General features: G+C 27.9%; 1 protein-coding gene across 3 annotated transcripts in view; it reads left to right on the forward strand.

Moving 5' to 3' along the window:
- The window catches only part of how (protein held out wings), a 60,230-nt gene extending 40,320 nt beyond the window's left edge, over positions 1-19,910 (forward strand). The window contains exons 2-8 of one of the 3 annotated variants that reach the window (XR_010879682.1): positions 443-576; positions 2,626-2,742; positions 7,627-7,770; positions 11,531-11,609; positions 14,478-14,744; positions 16,437-17,907; positions 19,835-19,910. Coding sequence is in view for 2 of the 3 variants with exons in the window: in XM_067262627.1 (XP_067118728.1) it covers positions 443-576; positions 2,626-2,742; positions 7,627-7,770; positions 11,531-11,609; positions 14,478-14,744; positions 16,437-16,510 (815 nt within the window). In the remaining variant the exon portion in view is untranslated. Of the gene's footprint in view, positions 1-442; positions 577-2,625; positions 2,743-7,626; positions 7,771-11,530; positions 11,610-14,477; positions 14,745-16,436; positions 19,510-19,834 lie in introns of those variants that run through there. The other 2 variants (XM_067262627.1, XM_067262626.1) reach the window with 2 other exon arrangements.
- The last annotated feature ends 3,285 nt before the right edge of the window (positions 19,911-23,195 follow it).

Below are 23,195 nucleotides of genomic sequence, written 5' to 3' on the forward strand. Positions count from 1 at the left end.
TATTTTCTAAAATGTGAAGAACAAAGCCTATTGTAATGAAGAGATTATTTTAAATTTTATTTTTATCAAGATTGTATATTTTTAATTCTGTTATTTTTATTTCTTGAATGTGTATGTTTAAAATATCCAATAATAATAATTTAGAAATTTCAATAATTTGAAAACATTTGAATATTTATACAAACATAGCTCATTTAGACAAGAAAACAGTAATTAAATGTATTGTTGTTGTAAATATTTTCAAGAAATTACTCAATAATTTAAAACAGTTTGCAATGCAAAATTTCTTAATGTATTTAGAAAACAAGGATATATTTTGATCAGAAAGATATTTAACTGAAAATTTTTGCATAATAAATAAACTAACATTACTCTAACCAGCTTGATTAATAATGCATGATTATTTTAATAAATGGTAAACAACAGCACTTTATTATTACAGAAATAGGGAGGGTCAGAAGTTCATTATTCCAGATAAATGGAACAAAAAAGGATCCTCTTATTCTTCCAGATCCAGATGGCCCTATCATCACTCTTTCAGAAAAGGTTTATGTACCTGTTAAAGATCACCCAGATGTGAGTATTTTGCTTATTACTAAAATTTTAACAAACTAAAAATAACTTATTCTACTGAATAAATAATGATGTGCAAATAATTAAATGGCAGACCAGAAAAATACAAATTTTAATTTTTGACTTTCAGGAGTTTTTAAATAAATAATGATGTTTTTAAGTACAAAAGGATTTGAATATAAAAAAAAAATTTAATTTTGTTCTTAAGGAGTATTTGCAAAGATTTTAAATAGGATAAATCTGTTACTAAGACATAAATTTAATAAAAGAATCCATCTTTTTAAAGTTATTGTGGTTTAACAAATGAAATTTTGAAAAATATATCAATAAAAAGCAATTTCACGAATATCAAGACATGCCGGGTGACCAAAAAAGTTTGGTTTTTGTAACGGCAGCTGTTGCAAAAACTGCACAAATACTAATACTACCTGATACTATGATTATGTAGAATTAAAACACTTTTTTCATTTCTACTTAAACTTTATATATAATTCTTATTAGATTTTATTTAATAATGAAAACAAAACAGGTATTAAATTATTAATTGCAATATGGGTTGGTATATAACTTAGATTTAAAATCTAATAAAATATAATTGAATCTTTAATTCTAGAATTCAATTTCATTCAGTTTTCAATTAATTTTAGTTTTTGATTAAAAATGAGATCTTTATTTAATTATTAAAGAGGTTAGTTGAAATGAAAAACTAAAGTATTATTATTATTATTATTATTATTTTTTCATAATTTCTAAAAAATTTAAATGTAGATGTTAATATGTCGTACCAACCTTTTTATAGCTTTGCAGTTACTACTTGAAAACGTAACGCAAACGTTTTCGACCCACTTCTAGGGTCTTCCTCGGGTGTTTTATAAGTTTTTCCGGTGAAGCATTTTGAGACTTGAACGGTTGAAAATTGGAGTCGCGCCAGAAAAACTTATAAAACACCCGAGGAAGACCCTAAAAGTGGGTCGAAAACGTTTGTGTTACGTTTTCAAGTAGTAACTGCAAAGCTATAAAAGGTTGGTACTACGTATCTGTAATTATCGCTTTGTTTGCTAGATGGATTTTTTTGGTAGTTGTTAATTTTAATTACATTTGTTGTTTTCATAATTTTAAAATTTTAAGATAAATTATGACTTAAAATAGACCTTTTTATATGTATGCATTTTAACAAAATTATTACATTTGTTTTAAACCAAAATAACTAATCTTATTTTTAGCATTCATTTTCTTCAATGATTTTCTAAGGTAATATAAGACACAAAAATCATCAAAAATAGAGTTATATTCAATTAAACAGTAATTTTTGCATTTAAAATTGTCTGAAAATAACGTAAGGTTTAGAAGAATAATAAAAATTTGACTTAAGGTGTTATTAAGAATTTAAAAACAATAACAAATGATGTAAATGAATATTATAAAAATATTTTACAAATGAAACATAAATTTGTATTTACTAATAACAAGTAATACATTTGCATTTCTGCTGCTACAGTTACAAAATTTAAAATCTTAATTCTAATTTTTAACAATAAATGTGTAATTCAATAAATAAATTGGAAAGATCTTAAGTTATATTTTGAATTTTGTGTTTGAGAAGCAAAATATATTGTTTGGAGTTACTTATGTTCAGAATATGATTTAACAATTCCGTATATTGTTCTTCTTTAAATATCATTAGAAGATAGACCATATCAAGAAGTATTTCTCTATATGTACGTAATGTGTAAAGGTAATTATTGGGTAGAATGTGAATTTTATATCGTCAGCTCAAATCCAATTGATAGTAAAAGCCAAATAATTGTAGTTAGACAGTAGTCCAATAATTCAACTTTAACTCTAGACAAATTTAGTATTTAATTAATTACACAGTCATATTATAGCCTGGTAATTCAGCAGTTTGTTTTGCTCTTAAGTTAATTTTATTTAATTGAAGTAAGATTTAACTATCATAACAGATCATATAATACACATATAATAAAAATATACTTTAAAGTTTTTAATATATGTACAGTTTAATATTCATATTACTGTTTTGAACATTTGCAGTACAATTTTGTTGGTCGAATACTTGGTCCGAGAGGTATGACAGCTAAACAACTAGAGCACGAAACTGGATGCAAAATAATGGTGAGGGGTAAAGGTTCCATGAGAGATAAAAAGAAAGTAAGTTTGAAATTAATTTAAAAACTTATTAAATTTTTAATCAAAACTGATATTTTTTAAAAATATCATTCAGTAACTGCAAAATTCATTTAATTTTTTTTCTGTTGTATGTTATGTAAAATAATGAAAAGAATCTCTGTCAATATGTATATGATATGATATTACCAATTTCTTGGCTCAACCAGGGTTTTTCCATTTGTTGCTCATATTTGAAAATCACTGTGGTAGTGGAATACTTATTTTTTTTTCATGTTAAAATTTTTGAATATTTGAGTTTAGTTCTCATAATTAAAATTACTAAATTTTAGTTGATTGTCATTTCAGTTTATGCCTAAACCGGGAATCTTTTAGATTAGAGGTTGCAGCCGACGTTTTCGATGCAAAAACGTGTGCGTCGAATGTTCGGCGCCACCGTGTCGTAAGCCTATAAGTTTGAAAATGGCATTTGGAACATCAGTGGAATTGTGCTCAACGTTCCAAATGTCATTGGCAAACTTCTAGGCTTACAGGATGGCGATGCCGAATGTCTGATGTACACGTTTTCGCTTTGAAAACTTTGGCTGCACCTCTCTAATATTTAATGAAATCAAGAAACCATCTTTCATGATATAAATTTAATTCTGTGTAGGGATTATAATTTATCCATTGTTTCTTGGTTTTCAATTGGACTTATTATATTAACTGTCCAAATTTTTTATTAATGAATTTTTTTTTTCCAGTCTTACACAAAATATTTATTTTCCAGCTAATTCTTTTTTAGATTTAGCTTTTATTTATAATAGTAATTTAATTTCTTATCTAATACATGGGTTTAGGTCAGGTCATCTGGCAATTTGTTTGGAAGTATTGGATTGTCTAAATAATTTCAAATCTCAACATTTTACAAAATATCCATTATGGTCTTGCATCACCTGGAAACAGTTGACTGATTATGTTTGTTTGCTAGATTGGTCATTTTAGATTTATTACAGTTTTCCATTAATAAAATAACTGATTTAACATATTCTCTCTTTCTTCAATTGATAAATTTTTTTACACTATGGAAAAATTGAAGTTTCTTCTTATGAATGGTTCAAGTGCAAATCCTCCAGACTAGTCAATGAAAGAACTATCTATCTACATACTTGGCATCCATTGCTGATGTACTAAAATGTAGTAGAAATAAATGTCATGAAAAATGTGTGTAGCACTTCATAGCAAATAAGTGTTATATAGTAATTACAAAATTCTGATTTTTATTTGTTAAAAATAGAAAAAAATACATTGTACTAATAATCTGTTTCAATATACATTAGAGAAATTAAAAAAAAAACAAAAGTAAGATTTGAACCTACAGCACACAGCTATACTAATTAACAAATTATCATATAATATGATATATAAAAACATGGAAATTTTTTAATTCATTTTTCTTGCAAAGATTTTAAGCTGAAGATCTGACCTCTTCAGCTTAAAATCTTGCATTTAACAGTGTAGAATAACAAAGCATAGAACAAATTCAAAATTAAAATTTATAACATTTATAAATGAAATTTTGTACAAAATTAAAAGAAATATGAAAGAAAATAGGAAAAGTTTTTGTACTAATTCAAGAACAACCAATTATAAATTAGGTAAACTTTGCCATTCATCTCATGTATAAAGAAATTAGAGTTTACCAACCATTGCCAAATTCATATGCATCCTGCATATTAATTAGTTAATAATACAATAATGCTGACCCAAAACATAGATACAAAATTGCTCTAAAAATTATTATTGGAGCATGACCATATCATTTCTTAACATTGATTTGTTTCATAAATCTGACTAATTATCACTTAGTATAATCCTGTTTATATTTTAAAAATAGACTTAAATGTTTGTGTGGAAAGAAAATAAAAGGAGATAATAGCATCTTACTAGCATTTATACAAGAGAAGAAATTGTGTCAGAGCATAAGATAGATGTTTATGTGCAAATAAGTGTAGTTTCTGTATCTTTAACTAGTTCATCTTAAACCTTTCATTTTTCTTTTATCTCAGTTATGAAGTCTCAAATTTTCACTAATTCAATGGATTTGTTGATGGTCAAGGTTTTTAGATCAAAATATTTTCTAGAAGAGTTATAATGCAAGGTATCATTTAGCAGTAGTACCAAGATTTCCTTGAATGGTCATAACTCATAAAGTAAGATGACCACTTACACTGATTATAAAAAAAAAACATTTACACCTATTATTTATATGAAAATAAGCTACGTGTAATTATTTGAAAAAGGTTTTACATAGGACTCCTTATACTATTACCAGCTCTATAAATGTTACAAATTCTATTGACTGGGATAATTCCCACAAACAGCAATGTATTAACAATATGTAACTATGTTAACATAGTTTCTTCTATTTATATTGAAGATTTAATTATATTAAGATTGACATATTACATTATATGTAGAAGCTAATGCAACATTACCTTCTACATATAATGTAATATGTCAAAAATGCTAGGGGTTACTCATGCACTTGAGTACTTTGATATTATTGTACACAATCTTTCTGATGGAATGGCAATTTTATCAAACATTTGTCTTTGTGTGATAACAATGGGCTTCTCATAAACAGGTGTTGTAACTGAAATAGTTGTGGGTTAAGGCACAAATAAAAAAAACTTGTATACACATCTTAATGATTGTTTGATATTTGTATAATGTGAAATGATGCATAGTATATCAATGGTTTTATAGATGACATTAAGAACAAGGTAATAAGTATTAGGTTAAATTTAGAACACTGTATTTATAAATTATTTATATATATTATTTTCAAATTAGCTAATGTTTATGGTACTAAGGTATATCAAAGACCTTACTTTTTTATACTATCATACATACACTGGAAAACATATGATTTATTACAAATTTGCTGCTGCTTGTCTGCTTGTTTGTGTCTTCTTGTTTTACATATCAATAGAGAGAGAGAACTAAATAGAATCTGATAAATAGCTAATGAGCATGGTTTCTCTAGAAATACTATTCATGATCTAGTTAAAACTTAAAATACATTGTAGTAAAAACTAGTAGTAAAAGATTTGATAGGATATTGGCAACATTGTTGTCAATAACCAAGATCTATAATTAAAGGCATGCCAGAGGATATTATTATTAAATTCCATGATTATGTAGATCTTATGATCTTACATTCAGATAAAGCTAGAATAGATAATTTAGGTGATGTTGACTTGTATGTTAAAGGTTTCTGAGGTATGTTTTTCTTTAGTAAACTCCAACATGTGGTTGTTCATTTTTATTAATATAAATCTCCTAGGAGAATTAAAGAACATTACATTGTTTCTAAGGCGATTAAAAACCAATGCCACCTCCTTCACTATATTGGCCATACTTGACAGAGGACAAAAATATTATGGAAAAAAATCAATGTTAATTCAGGATAGTTGATACCTTAAGAATTTTACAGCAGTTTTACATCTGTTTTGATCAGCCTTATTATATTTTTAATATAAGGATGTATATGAATTTGGCAATGGGTGGATATGGTTGGAGAACTGTTGATGTTTCTTCTTTCTGCACAAGACAGGTAAATTTTGCTATCTATCAAATTTATAATTGTTTGATCTTAAACTAGTACAAAAAATTTTTTTTTCTTCATATTTTTAGCTAATTTTTTAATTTTGATTTATTTCATATATTCTTTTGTTTTTCTTTTTAATATTATATAAAAATTCAATTCTGTTATGTGTTAATTTTGAATATTTAATTTTGTTCTAGTGTATGTACACTCAAACCTGTTTTTGTGTGGTCTTTTTTTGTGCAATTTTTTATTTGTGTGATTTGTTTTGTGTGGTATATGAATTTCAATCAAATTGGTATACTGCACAAAAAAATTGCACAAAACAAATTGCACAAAAAAAGACTACACAAAAACAGGTTTGAGTGTAATCTATACTGCATTATTCTAAACTGTTGCAAGATTTCAAGCTGAAAATGACCAGATTTTGTTCAAAAATGTTTGTTTCAATATATTGCTTGTTTCGGGGAGCCAACATTGTCATTATGACAAGTTAAAAACTTGTGATTTTAAAAATTGTTGTGCTTGTAAAACAAAAATAATTTAATTTTACACTTTCTCTCTCTCTATGAACAGATTTTTTTCTGTTTTGTTTTAAACTACTCTATATTTGATGTATTATGGTAATAAATTTGAAGATATTTAAGCATTATCTGCCACATTTAGAACAAATTCATTACTACTGTTAATGATGATAAATTTTAGATTTGCATATTAAATAAATTTAGAATGCATTTAGCATAGAACATACTGTAAAGAATATATTTAATGCTTAAGCAGGCTGTCTAAAGCATGGATGAGGTTTGGGGTAGAGCAGACCATTTTCTAACAGATGAAATACATAGCATGTTTCTTTTATTAATAAATAGTGGTCTCAGATTTTATTTTTGTTACTAAAAATAACATTAATTTATAGAGGTTAAACCATTACAGGCCCTAAGTTCTCTCTGGGCCGGGGAAAAAATCCCACTCCCCCTCTTGATGGCCCTGTGCTCGAGATACCAAATCTACAAAAAGAATTAGCAAGAATGTTTATCTAGAAGAGTTCTGGAATTAATAATTTTTTATTTTAAATTTAAAATTTAAATTATGTATTTAAAGACAATAATGTAAAGATGATAATGTATATTATTGCTTTCTAATAATTCTCTATGCTTTATATGCAGCATTTGGAAATGTAATCTGTAAGTAATAGTAAAATATAATCATATGGTAATTGTATTTTCAGTTTTATATAATATAATAGGAATAAATTTTTAAATACTTATTTATGAATTACTAATTGTTTAGAAATGCTTTTTTTTTTTTTTATGTAAAAGGAAGAACAAAACAGAGGAAAACCTAACTGGGAACATTTAAATGATGAATTACATGTTTTGATCACTGTTGAAGATACAGCAAATCGATCAGCTGTGAAATTACAGAGAGCTGTTGAAGAAATTAAAAAACTTCTTATACCAGTTGTAAGTTCATTTTAATTACGTAAAATTTTGTGAGTACTATGATATATGTCCAAATATAATTGAAATCTTCACATAAAAGCTAATAATTGCACTAAGAATGTACTTATTGAAGTATACATTGTCATCAAAAATGTAAAGAAGAAAATTCTGCTAGCAGATTGGAACTATTAATCTTTGAAGGAGAGTTTTTTTAATCTGTTAAAATTTGAAATTGGTGATTTAATGACTTTTAAAATATTTCATTGCAACATATTGAAGTGCACGGCTTTCTGTATTACTAATTTGATTGTATTCTATAGTACAGACGTGGGCAAGTGCGGCTCTTTTTGAGTTGTATATTATTGCTTTCTAATAATTCTCTATGCTTTATAATAATTCTCTATGATAAGTAATAATTCTCTAATAGTAAAAAGCAGAAATGAACACTTTCGGCAAGAGCCGAAAGTGTTCATTTCTGCTTTTTACTATTATTTTTACAATTTTATTTCCACAATTTTGTGAAAATATGTATTAATTAATATATATAATTACTATATAAATAAATTCATAAATATTACATTATATTATATATGTAATATTTATGAATTTATTTCCAAGTTGGTGCAATAAATTAAATTGACATTTCAAATCTATTCTTTTAAAACAAGTTCTCGACCCGGATGGGGGACACGCCGTATCCTTCCCTGCCTTACCATACTATCCGCCACCACAGTGCAGGACTGTGGCTCCCATGCATTTTGCAAAACCTACATTTTGGCTCTTACTGAACTCTTGCTTGCCCACCTCTGCTATAGCATATAATATTAAGATGATAATGGATATATCTGATAGTAATAAACAAATTACATTTTTGAATCCAGAAAGATTTCCCAAAAAATTAGCAATTTGAATTTATGAACTAAAGTTGCCTTTTTGTTTGTGCAAAAATAATACTACTAAAGTCTACTGGAATTAGAATAACTAAATAAACACCACCTTTAACCCTCCAGCAAATTATTTAACAAAAAAACATTTTCAACCATTTTTAAGTCTTCTTCAGTTAACCAAAATAACATTAAAAATAGAATGCAAAGAATTAAATATGAAAAACAGGAATTGCACTTGCCTAAATACAATTAAGATGCATGTGAAGACTATCCATAAATAAACTAAAATAACATATGGTAAAATAACAAAAATATATAATAATAAAAACATGGCCGCAAAAGGAATAACACTGGATAACTACATGTTATTAATGCATGTTACTGTAAAAAGATTTCCATGCAGTTGACAAAAGTATCTGCATTTCTGTGATTAATGCATCCTGTTCTCATCTGCGCTTTATATATCTCTAGTTTCTCTCGGTGCCTGATCGTATGTTTTTTGATCTTAGCTCTGATAATGGAAGCCTGATCCCACAATACGTTAATTTCTTGTTGTTCGGCGAATGATGCTAAAACCGTAGTGTCCGTGTTTCTACTAACTAAGTATTTGTGTTCTTTGATCCTTTTCTCCAAACGCTGCATCTACATTGAAGAAGACCGTTTAAAACGGTTGAAAACATTTTTATTTATTAAATAATTTGCTGGATGGTTAAAGATGGTGTTTATTTACTTTTTGTTTGTTTTTGTAATTTAGCAAATTGTAGTAATTTAGATTTTTTTCCCCTTCTTTCATTTTAAATTATCAGACTTTCATTTAATCAGTTCAATAAAGATATAAATTCAATTTTAAAGATGTTATAATCTTTAATAATCTAATGTTGTTGTTTTCAATAGGAAAATTGCTAATTACATATTTAGTCACCATATATAATAATTTTGTTTTTAAACTCTTACATTAAAGTAATTCTTTTTAATAGCTTATAGAAGTGAGTTAACAAGTAAATATTAATTTTTTCTCCAAAAATTATGTATAAAATAAATTCTTTCAATATCAGTAATTATGTATATGTATGAAATATTTGCATTCTTGTTACCAAATTTTTCAAACAAATAGAATGTAATTTATGTACATATTTTGACGTTGTCGTATATTAAACGAACAGTCGAATTTCTTTACCAGGTTATTAAGGTTAAATAATTAAGTAATTTAGTAGGAGGTAGGCAGTTAGGCTTATTATTCTAAAAGTAAATTTATTTATATTCTAGAAGAAAAGATCAATTAGGACTCTAAACCACAACTCAACTCCTGCTTATCACATCTACATTGTAAGCAGGAGTTGAATTGTGGGTTTGAGTCTTGCTATGAGCCAATTTTTACTTAAATTTTTAGAATATTCTGGAAGAAAATTTATTTATAATTACTCAGCTTAGGCAGTTAAGATGCCATCTCTTATTATCTCCTACCAAATTACTTAGTAATTATTTAGCCTTAATAGCCCAGTAAAGAAATTTGGCTGTTTGTTTGATATTTGAAAATTATGATTTTTGACTTTTAAGTACAGTCAAACCTGTTTTTATGCAGTGGTTAGGGACCGCATTAAAAAAACGCATAAAAAAATTGCACGAAACTTCACGAATGGCTGTAAAAAATAGTTTTCGCAACACAATTAAAAAAATATTTTTTTATGCGGTCAACAGGGACCGCATAAAAAAAGTCTCACATAGAAAATAACTCAAAACCGTACGAAATAGAATTTATTGACAACAGATGTCAACTTGACTGCATCGTCTGGTCTATCGTCTGTTTTACATATTTTTGTCCAGGTGGTGTTTTGTTGACTTAAAAAGTAAATTATTTCATTTTTCGCATATTCATGCAATAATATTACTATAATAAGTGCATTTATGCTATAATAATTTTATTTAGCTATAATAAGTCAACGTGAGACATGACGAATCGCACTAGACTAGTTGCCAACTATACCGCACAAATAAAAAATCGCACAAAAAAAGACCGCATAAAAAATAGGTTTGACTGTATATAATTTAAATGAATTTTTCTAATAGTAGCTGTTTTATCTATTAAATGTCTCTTCAATCCGAAAAATTCTTCGGTAGACTACCTCACGGCCAATTCAGGCTATAAAACTCCATCGTTTTTTACAGATGCATTTCGAGCTAGGCTACCTTTCTATCTCCTCTTCAGTGCTATAAATTTCAATTATTAAATTGACAAAAAACAACGCGAGTAGATAATGCTTACAAAACAATAAAAACACATTTCATAATACCCTAAGAATCTCCACAGGTTTCACAATGGCTTATTTTTCACACCTACATGGTACTTCTAGTTCCATTTACAATATTTTCATAATTTTAAAATTACTTTAAGGGCGTATATTGTGTTACATCGAAAAAATTATAATTACTTGTGTAGCATGGTGAACATTTTTTTGATGTAACACGATATATGTCCTTAAAGTAATTTTTAAGATTATGAAAATATTGTTAATGGAACTAGAAGTACCATGTAAGTGTGAAAAATAAGCCATTGTGAAACCTGTGGAGATTCTTAGGGTATTATGAAATGTGTTTTTATTGTTTTGTAAGCATTATCTACTCGCGTTGTTTTTTGTCAATTTAATAATTGAAATTTATAGCACTGAAGAGGAGATAGAAAGGTAGCCTAGCTCGAAATGCATCTGTAAAAAACGATGGAGTTTTATAGCCTGAATTGGCCGTGAGGTAGTCTACCGAAGAATTTTTCGGATTGAAGAGACATTTACTTAATCAATATGTAATTTAACGTAATATAATATATGATAGGTAGGATATTAAAATGAAATTGCATGCTTACAAATTGCTAAATTAATATATAAATTCTGAATTTGTAGACTGAAGGGGAAGATGAATTAAAAAAGAGGCAGCTAATGGAATTGGCCATTATAAATGGAACTTATAGAGATAGCAGCAGTATGTATCATTTAAATAGATATAAAATCTATAATACTAAATATATATATATATATATATATATATATGGGGTGCTACATAAAACAGCAAGAACTGGATTTCAATTGTGTAATAGACTAATGTATTATCTGGAAAAAAAAACAAATGCTTCACTATTACTTTAGTAATGCAGAAGAATTTTTTGATTTTAATATTAAAGAAGTTTTTAAAATTGCATTTTAAAATATTAAATTTATCATTTCTAATAACCTAAATTATTTTGTACATTATGTTGGTGGTTTAAAAGGCAAATTGTTTTCAGTGTTAAATTTATATTTTTATTATCAAGATCTGCTAAATTTTTAAATACACGAATGAAATTGCCAGTTCTATTGGTTTTAGTCACAGCCAGTAGTTTTAGAATGTCTTAAATTATCATTTGAAAGTGATTATAATAAAGTATTTTTATATTTAATTATTAATTAAAATTTTTACTAATAAACATTTTACTTCACTGTTTATATTAACAAATTTATTTTCAATAGTTCATTAAATGTATATACAATTAAATTATAAAATAGATCTCTTAGTTTCTTGTTGTTAGTAGAACAATTAAGGAGTATTATTGTTAGTTTAAGAGTAACAGAATGTCATGCCTGTGATGTATGTATGTACAGTACATAAAAATACACTAGCTCACGCTGAAAACAAGTTATAACAATATACAGTAGAGCGTCGTTTATCCGAAAGCCGGTTAACCGAAAGCTTTCCAGACAGACTGTGTCGTGCCGAATCAAACGTTTTTGATACTAGTTTAACTTCTAAAGTACAGTTTTTATATTTTTCAATATATTTATTTTGTTTGTACTGTACAAAATAAAGAAATAATTTTTAACGATACAATAGCGTCGATTATTATTATAAAAATTTTCGTTAGGCTTAAAATCGACGAAAATTCGACACGAAGCGACATGCGACGGAGAAAAATTTCAACATCGGACAGGTTAATATATTTTTTGTACATAATCGGTTATCCGAAAAATCAGTTATCCGAACAACCCCAGTCCCCAATTGATTCGGATAAACGACGCTCTACTCTAGTACTGTTACTAGTTATATTTGAAAATTTAGTAAGTTAATGAAAATGGAACATTAGTTTTGCAATTTTCAGGAAAATTTTAATCAGTTACATAACTCATTAAAATATTTGTAAAAGCTAAGAGCATAATTGTGATGATTGATTAATCTTAATATCTGTATTTTCATATTTCAGTTTTTTGACTATATTTTTTATTTTGCACTTTTAAAACTGTTTTCTAGTTGGCACAAAAATATAAATATAGATTTAAAAAAAATAGGAAAAAACAAAGCAGTAATAAAAAGCATTGAATAATCAGTGGAAATTTGTTGGTGGCATTAGTCTTTTCTTACAGGTTTCTTGTTTTCTGTTTTTATGTAAATTAATGTTTAAAAGTTTCACAGGCAGACCAATAGTAAGATGGATATCTTTTTATTTTTCTGTATTCTAAGAAACACTGATAGTTTCAAACTATTAGTTTTAGACTCTTGGTAAGTATTACCAATTAAAGTATTAAAATATTTCTTGATGGTATTTGAAAGTTTTGCAAAAATTTGCATGTTTAACATATTTTTTGAATTATGGAACTTTATTAAGCAGTTCACAAAGAAATTTATATACTAAATAACTGCTTTTTTCTTGTAGACTTAAAAAAATGCTACTTAAACGATATTAAGATGGTTCAGGTTTTAATTCTCTTTTAATTAAAATAAATCTTGTGAATTAATAACTCAATCTGCTTGACTGAATGATTCATGTTCTAATATGATCTGGACCTCCTGTAATTTTTAAGATTTTTTATTCACATATTTGACAACTGTTTTTTGAGCTGCTCATAATTGGAAAAATTGAATCTAGAAAATGTAATTTGTTTACTGAAATCTTCAGGAATATTTTAATTTCTTTTTAATGAAATTTTTTTTGTAAAATTAAATTCTAACGTAATGTATTATTTGTATTCTGTTAGAAAAAATTTTTTGACATTGCAATTTTATGATTCAGTATCCATTATAACAATATATAAAAGTTAGTAGAAAATATTTTATACCTTTTTTAATATAGAATACTAAAAGTATTTGTGTAAATTTAACTTTTTTATTATACAAATATTTTTATAATAAAAAAAGTAAATAATTTTTTATACGGGGAATTTCGATGATTAATAATTAACCAGCATCTATCAGATGTTGGATTGTTTCAATAATTTTGCAATTATAGCTAAGATAATATGATATTTGATAAGAGAAATATTTCACATTAATTATTACTTATTTTTTTTAACATTTCATATATTTGTATTTCCTTCTAATAGTTGTTTAACCTCTGAAAAAATTTCAAATAATTTTGATATTTCATTTTGATAGTTATTTCAGTAATGAGATTTGTGAATGATCTTTGTGATCCTTAATAATTGGTAAAGTCTTTTTTAATCATTAAGTTTTACAAACTTAAAAGTTGTCAGTTATCCATTTAAGTTTATAATAATCCAATTTTGATATCATTAGAATTATTAAATTCATTAGTTAGACTTTCATTAGAGTATAGTCCAAGATTCTAATTTGTAATTTTTAGTGTGGATTTTTTAATATTTTTTTTATCAATTTAGAATTTATATACTAAAAATTGTAAATATTAGAAAATTGTATTTTTAAATATTTATATTAATATAATAAAATTATGTAAATAAAATTTAAATTAAACATACCTAATATTATCATGTTTATGCTTTAAAATATTTTACATTATTTTTTATTATTATAAAATTATAAAAACATTTTTAATTACAAATTGACTGCTTTATTAATTTTTAGAGGCAGAACCACCTCGTCTTATTGCACCACCAATGGCTATTTCGAGTCCTCTTCGTGCACAAGCCACTCCTTTAGGAGCCCCGCTAATACTATCTCCTCGTATACCAGTGCCAACGACAGCAGCTTTATTAAATGGAAGTGCACCACCACCTCTTATCACACCCACTGAAGCTGGGCTACTTTACACAACATATGCAGATTATCATCAATATGCTGCCTTAGCATCCCCATTATTGGCTGAATATCCAACTGAACATACTGCAGCTGGTGGGTTATTTGGACGGTAGAGTTATGAGAATTATATATAAATATATATACATATGTACTTTTTTTCTTTGAGACCAAGTTTAGAATTATCAGATCTGCTTGATAAATTGCATTAAAACATTTAGTAAATATCACAGTAAAAATTTATATATTCATTGTCATTGTTGCAATATGTCATTGCCCATATATTTATAAAGGACTGTGATACATAAATTGACTCCCCACAAGGATGTCCATTTGTTGCTGTTAGATTTTTGTGTGTGTCATAAAGAATATACAAACATGCATTGTTTTCCGTAATATAAAGCTTTATGCCATCTCTTGGTGCGACCAATCTCTTTAGAATCGGCAATCATGTGATTTAATAATTTATATCCTCTGAAATTTTTTTATTGAAAAGAATACCAGTTTATTTTTCTTTTTGTTAAATAGTCTTGATTTTAAAGTTACAATATACAATGCATGTCTGAAATCTGTGTAATTGCTTGCACGTCTTGTATTATCTCAGGGATGTATGTTCTATATTCTGCAGTACAAAGTTGCAGATAATTTTTCTGACATTAGATTACCTCATGCCATTTTTATTATGTATTTTATTTTTTTACTGTTCTGCAACAAAAACTTGCCTGGTCAAATCCACTCCTGGAAACTGCAGAGATTAGAAGAAAAAAATTGTGGGTGGACATCATTTATTTATAATCTTTTTGAGAAAGGGCATTCATTATTTCTATTACAGAGGTATGTTTTTTGTTTTGTTTTTAGCATTAAGTTTTGAAGTTATTTAAGAGTGACTTCTAAATTTGTAAGTCACAAGGTATATTCCCTCATAAGCATTGTGACATTTCGATATAGAATATATTTGAGGTGTAAATGTTTTGATTATATATATTATATTATGTGCATATTTAAGAAATTTCATTATGGAAAAACGGGAAATGGGGCCAATGTGTGAAAATGTGTCCCGGAAATTTTGCAGAATATTCTGCAGTTTGTGACTTGGGTGGCTGGCCCTATTTGAACAGTCATGAACTTTGTTGTGTTTTGATATTTTTTTTTATTTTTGCTTATATTTCATGGTGCATTAGAGAGCTGTGAGAGACAGCTTAATGCTATGGCTTCATTTTCTTAGCATTGTTTTAAGTCATTGAAGTTACTATTGCTTTGTATTATTTTCTGATGAATTCATTCCATAGTGTGTTTGTTAGTGGACCAGGTGGGAATGACCAGGTCAGTCCTTAGCAATTAATTTCTTGGAGAATTATTTCTCTTTATGCTGTGAATAATAATGATGTAATTTGTGAGTGCCATATTAAAATTAATGATTTGCAAAATTTTCAATAATAACTAATCCCAATTAATTTGGGACCATTTGTTAATAATAAATTAATATATTATGCTTTAAAAAGTCCTTAATATAAACTTCTATCAAAAGAAAATAAATTGCATGCAGTGCATCCATATTTAATAAATAAGAATTTTGATAAAATTGCTTTTATGATTATACTTATAGTTCTATATTATAGGAATTAATATGATCATGAGTAAACTTCTTATTTTTATAGGTAGGAATAAAAGTAATTAAAAAAAAATTTTTTTTAACAAGAAGATTGAAGTGACTAGTTTACGAGTCATTTGATCAGCATAAAGATATGTTTTGCATTCAATTTTTCTATCCTTCCTGTATATATTTAGGTGCTGTACTAAAGCAGAGAAGACATTTGAATTTACGAGAACATCCCTACCAGAGAGCTGGATCTCTGTCATAATGTAGACCAAGGTTGGTTGCATGTTGCATAATTGTTTGAGTAGTCACTACACACACTTTTTTTTCCTTAATTGTCTTTGCTTGAGTTAATTTGAGATAAGATTAGATATATATATATATATATCTTTTGTGTATGTCTTATTATATTTTTTATTAAAACAATGTAGGAAAAAATTGCCAAGGACTGACTATTACACTATAGATTGTGTTTTTATCAAATTTTCAAATTATTTTGCAATAATGAAATAGCCTGATTTTTATTTTGATATTAGTTATCTTCTATACTTCGCAATACAATGGGAAAGGGTCAGCCTGCCGTACAATACTATGTGCCATTTACAGGTCTAAAAACTTGCCAAATATACAGAAACTTTATTATTACTGATATATTATGTCCTTTTTTCACACATACATTTAATATCATTTTACATCTGAAACAGTGTTCATAGTAATAATAATGCTTATAATTCAGTTTTGCAAACTAAATTTTCCTATCATTGGTTTATAAATTTTAAAATAGAAAATTCTCATGCTCAACAGTTGCCAAAAAGTGTTGCTCAATATATCATCATCTTTCTCCATATATATATATATGTTATATAAACATATATAATATATATATGTATAATGATTATAATAATGTAACGTATCTATATGTAGTAGCCTTTTGAGAAAATGTATAATAGTTTGTAAATATTGAAATGTTGTACTCTTAAGGCTACAGGTTAAGTCCAAAGAAGTTTCAAGTTGCAAAGTGCAACGCAACCAGATATTTATAATATAAAATTTGCTAATTGCTGGAAAAAAAGTTGGTTGTGTTGACTAATTCAGAAGCTTTTTAAGAAAAATATCATAAACAGGTATAATGGTTAAAGCCCTATAATTTACAAAGGATGCTTTTTCTGTCAGTGTCTTTCTATGCTGCTGATATCTAATGCTTTCTAGAAAAAAATTTGACCAAAATATTTACCAATTTTAGGTAAATATATAAATATATATATATGTATTTAATTTTAAAACAGCTGTGATTTATTTTGCATTTATGCATTCTTCGGGATTATTAGAAAAGAAATAATTAAAATCTTGTTAACTTATATTACCTAATCATTTTTAATAACAAACTGAAATCCTAGCTTCTGTTTCAGACTAAACTAACAAGTTCTTTTTTCTCTTGTTCATATTTAACCCCAGCCTTCATCATACCACCAACACCAACATGACAGCTGAGGCTACTAACCCACCCGCTGTGATTCCTACTGATGCTCGTGTGTCTTAGCTACACCAAGCTGGCCACGCAAAGCAGCCGTTAGTGCTCTCTACCCTTCGTTGCCAAGATAAACAACTAACTAGAAGGTGGTCAAATGAATAGTGGTGTGCTTTACCAGCTGAAAAACTGTGGTAATGTCATCATTTTCTCTGTGGTTTTTTAGGGTATAATTTAACTTTTTCCCTACTTGATAATAGAAATAACAAAGATGTTCTAATCTAACCAATTATTGTTACTTGGAAATGGGTAGAATTCTTAACTAACATTTATCTATGCTGGTGCAATAAGGCAGCTGCCATTTTAACAAGTAAATGTTACATTTGTTTTTTTTTTGTTTGGAACATTCCATCATGCCAAAATGAAATGTATTTGATAAATCTATCAATAGTTAAAGTAATTTAAATTCTTGAGTGATTTTTGCAATCTTGTATGTGTTTATGGGTTAGAACTAAGCATGTAATGTGGTGTGATGGTATTTCTGTCAGGGCAGCTCTTGGTACTTAATGTAATTTTAAATTGATTTCAAATAATACTGATTGTAGCTTTTGAATCAGTAACGAATCATTTACAATTCTTATTTTGCTGCAGTGCAAGTGTGGTCATAATTGAATAAATACTTAAATTTGAAAATGCAAAATTTGGCTTGTAACTGCAGTTGTAAAACCTCAATATTGCTTGTCCAATTATTGTTGTTGTATGCCCTTCACATTCTACAGGGTGCAAAGTGATTACAGTTTTTAGATGTCTCTCAGTTATTGAATCTCAGTGTTAGAATGTTTGTTGTACTTATTATTATTATTATTATTATATTATATTATTATTATTATTATTATTATTATATTATTATTATTATTATTATTATTATTTTTATGTCAAATTCCGACAGTCTCTTTGTTGGACTCTATCTTTTGGTTATGGAAATTCTGTTTTTTTTCTAAGCCAGCCTTTCTGACAAAGTTAGCACTATCTGAACAGCAGATGTGTGCCATGTTTTTAGTTAAGATAAAAACCAGTGGCTTGGTCACACTTAACAATGTGCCCTGGTTAAATTTTAGTGCCAAATTTCCATTAATATTTAGACTGTAAGTCAATATCCATTCCAGCTTCATTTCATTATTAAACCTCTGTCAAAAATGAAATTGAATACTCTATTTTTCAGTGTGTCTACATAAACTATTACAGTGACTATAATAATGTTGTTACACGAACATGTTGTTTGTGTTATATATAAATATATATATATATCGACGATTGTTAGAAATGCTGGCTTTTAGGATAGTTTGGCACTTACTTTTGCCAACAAATAGATCTGATTTAAAGATGTAGAGAGAAGACATGGTATTTTATCAGCCGTGGACAAGGCAAAAATGCCATGTGCAATGTGTTCTGAACCATGTTGTTCTTTGTCTTATCGGTTGTGCCCAGAGACTCTAACATATTAGAGTTTTGCCGTTGTGATGTTTTGTACTTAATGCCTGCCACAAAAAAGTTGCAATGTACGTATAATCATTTGTTCACGTAAAGAAAACTCGAATTGCCGTCCATAATACAAATGTGTAAAAAAACATTAAAATTTCAAGACATCCTCATCTTTGTTGTATAAATCATAAATGTGGCAGGTTTTGAAAAATGCTTCCGAACAAAAAATGTCAAACAGTATACTGTTAAAGCATTACTTCACGAATGTACTTAAAACATTCTGTTCATGGCAATAAAGTTTGTTCCCAGTTCTACGACTTGCTTTTTATTTATAACATAAATGCAGTAATTTAATATTTCTAAATTAAACAGTAAAAAGTTTTAATTTTAACGAGAAAAAATTTATATTTAATCTCTTAATAATAATAATGTAACAAAATTAAAAATACTTTCAAAGGTAATTATTAACTGAAGTAATACATTTTAAAATAATTTTCTCCTAAAGAATTGAATTAAATGTGTGAAATGAATGATTTTTTAAATCTAAAATTTGATTTTATTTTTTTAAATGCTTTAATTTATTTTAAAGTTTTATAGTAATTTTTTAAGATTTAAATTGAATAAATGTGTTCATTTTAGAAAGAATGCCAGAAAGTAGGGGAAAAAATCAAGAAAGTTTGTCATATTTTAATTCGTCGTCAAGTTGTAATAAAAATAAAGACTATTTTTTTTACCCAAATATAATTTTTGTTTTTAAGCAATCGATGTATATAAATACACATTAGTCATTTATATATTAATTTTCAAAACATTTGTCAAAAAATTGGTAACAAAGATTGCAACATATTTATTATTTACCATTTATATATTGCAAATATTTTGATATTGATATAAAGAGTAATAAATGTAATTTTTAAATTAAATTTTTGAAGTTTTCTAGGTCTTACGAAACTATTTATTTGAATATAACTTTCCAAATTGATAGAAGCTTAAAGAAAAAGCATGATTATAAATAATGTATATATAAAGGTAATGAATTAAAACTTATAAAAGTTTTTTTATAATTATTAGAATTTGTTAAAATTAGAATAATTTTCTGCTTATGAACTTTTTTCTTTGTCGTAGTGATTTTTATTTTTATAATAAAAATTTTTAAAGTTTGTTACTAAGAAAACTTATTTACAAATCAGTTTGAGTTTTCATATTTAAAATTTTCAAGTCTGCTTTTACAATAATTATATTTCAAACTTTTCATTAATAGCTTTATAAAAAGTAAAATTTTTAAACAGATCAGTGCAGGTTTATGATAAATTTGCTAAAATATTCTAATAAAACATACATAATTTATTTCTGAAATAATAATTACAAAATGTATATAAATTTTACAATATTAACAAATTTGTAGTTTTTTTCGACGTACTGTTCTTACTGTATACAACACGGTTTCGCCAGAATCGACGATTATTTATTTCTCGATTTTCCAAAACCGTGTTTTATAATTTTCTACGATTCTCAAACACGAGACCGTGATGCATCCCAAAGATTGCTCTGCAAGTGACCGAGCAGAAGCAGGCCGTCGGCAAATAGCAGTTGACTTAGTCTCCAAGAATGCACGAGCCGAAATGAACAGTATCGGGCTAGTCCATGCAAAAAGGAACAGCAGGGGTGACAGTCCAAGAAGCACACTGAATGATTTTGACCTCATGCCATTTATATGAACATACTTCTGAGCATAGAGACTTAATGGCTGCTAAAAGCCTAGCCATTAATTTCAAATTCCTACATTTTCTATATATATAAAGTCTTCTCAAAATTTTTGAAACAAGTTTAGCCATTTTTGCATATTCCCATTATTTCTTAGATTATTGTTAATTGTCTACTTGGAATTTACTTACTAATAGGACTTTATACTGGTGTTTAAGGATTGGCACAGTAATGAGAGTTAGTTCAGGAAAGAACAAAATTTCTTTATTATATCACCTGTAGTAGTAATTAATATTCTCATTATTGTGCCAATCCTTAAACACCAGTATAAAGTCCTATTAATAAGTAAAGTCCAAGTAGACAATTAACAATAATATTAGAATGAAAGGACAGTAGGGCTTTTACAATTATTTCTTAGATTAGTCGGAGAACGTGGATTTGGTCCATTGTGGTTTTGCTAGGGCAAAAACCGCACCGTTCGTCCCGCAACGAAGCCTTAACTTTACATATCCGTTCTAAGCACTTTGCTCGGTTTACGTGGAAAAGTCTATGCCGAGAATGTCCGACAGAGGATTTTCCTCTCAAACATATATATTATAACCCACGTCTACCATTGTTTTGACGTCTCGGAAACCCAAGCTATCCCGGTTAACTCGAATAACCAGATAACTCGTGTTCCATCATTTAAGATTTTTAACATTTTAAGTTGATTTCGTTACTATCTTCCGTTTTGTCAGATTTAAATGATTTGTTTGCTTTTCTGACTTTGCCGTGGTGAAACCATTTTCTATTCCAAATGTACACAGCCTGTGCCAGTCACTTGTTATCCACTGGGTTTAGGAAACTATTAACTGATGGAAAAGAGTATTTTAATGATGATTTTCTTGCGAGGAGTTCCACAGTTGCACTCTTTATTGAGCAATTCATATTCCACCATCACCTACAAATGTATGGTCTGCCAGAATACCTTATTTGGAGTTGTATAGTTTGCTTGGCAAAAAACTGGAATCAATTTCCAGTCTTTCTCCTTTTGATTTCACAATCATTTTTCCCTTTGTCATTCCCACCCACAGCACGAGATCGCTGATGTAGCTGCTGTTTTGAACAATTTCCATTGTCTCAACGTCAGATGGCTTTTCAGGAATCGCCTGATACCTAAAAGAAAAATCATTGGCGAAAGCTTTCCTAACTGAGCCACGTTATTTCAATAACTTTTCCAGATCAGAGACCAAATGAATCTTACGTGTGAGGATGCGAACAACTAGGTGCTGGTCAGTCGTTCCAAGCTTCCTCTTAGCCACTTTTTAAAATTTTTGTAATGTTTTATCTGATTCCAAGTGTAAAGAACTATCATAAAATGCTTTTATTGTTCAAAAACAGGCTTATAGCATAAAAATTTAATGTAGAAAATTAAGCGAGTGTCATTTCAAACTGCGTTTATTCCAAAACTCGTCTCAGCCACTTAAAAAATAGAAAACGATGACGTAAAACGTTGTGCATTATAAATTCCTTTTTTGCGTAAATACCACGCGTCTTTCGTAAAAACCGTTCTCTAAAGTTGAAATGTTTTTCTGTTTGAATGCAAAATTAATATTAAACAAATTTGATTTGACACCAGACACGTAAAAGAGGATTTCACCATAAAAATTCATGACCTTTAATATCTAAACTTGTTTTGGGGAAACATTGGATGCTATCAAGATTTGTTGTCACCACAAGCTGCAGATATCGAAGAATGATGAATGTTTTTTGTGACTTTCACGAGTGCAGTCGGGTCCCGACACATTTGAAAAAGAATGCTCTGAAAAATTGTTGGTTTCACACACTTGCCACTCTGAGACACGATTTGAATCTACCGCCACGGATATCCGACCGTGAAGAGAAACTGGAATTGGAGTTCACTCACATTTTCATGTGGGATGATGTCTCGCTCTTCATTAGTCTGGCCGCATTGTAGGTTTGACTGAAATCTCGATGGGTCCTCTATGCATAGTTAAAACAATTGTGAATTTGTATACTGGAAATTAATGTGAACCAATTTATTTTAAAAAAATTAAGTAGATATAGCAATCATTACTCGACGTTCCGTGGTCGTTACTGTTAACGCATCATCCTGCTTTTGAGGCACTTTGGGTCGAATCCGGGCAAATGACTTTCCAGAAGTTTTTCACGGGCGATTTATCCTGGAAAGGTTGAGTCCCATCCATCACCACTGTCACACAGTTGTGGGCCTGACCAAACCCATTACGGATATGGAAAAATCAGCCTAGTACCCACAGGACTGTTAAAAATGAAA

Source organism: Centruroides vittatus, unplaced genomic scaffold (assembly GCF_030686945.1).
Source record: "Centruroides vittatus isolate TY-2023 unplaced genomic scaffold, ASM3068694v2 contig_150, whole genome shotgun sequence".
Classification (NCBI taxonomy): Eukaryota; Metazoa; Arthropoda; class Arachnida; order Scorpiones; family Buthidae; genus Centruroides; species Centruroides vittatus.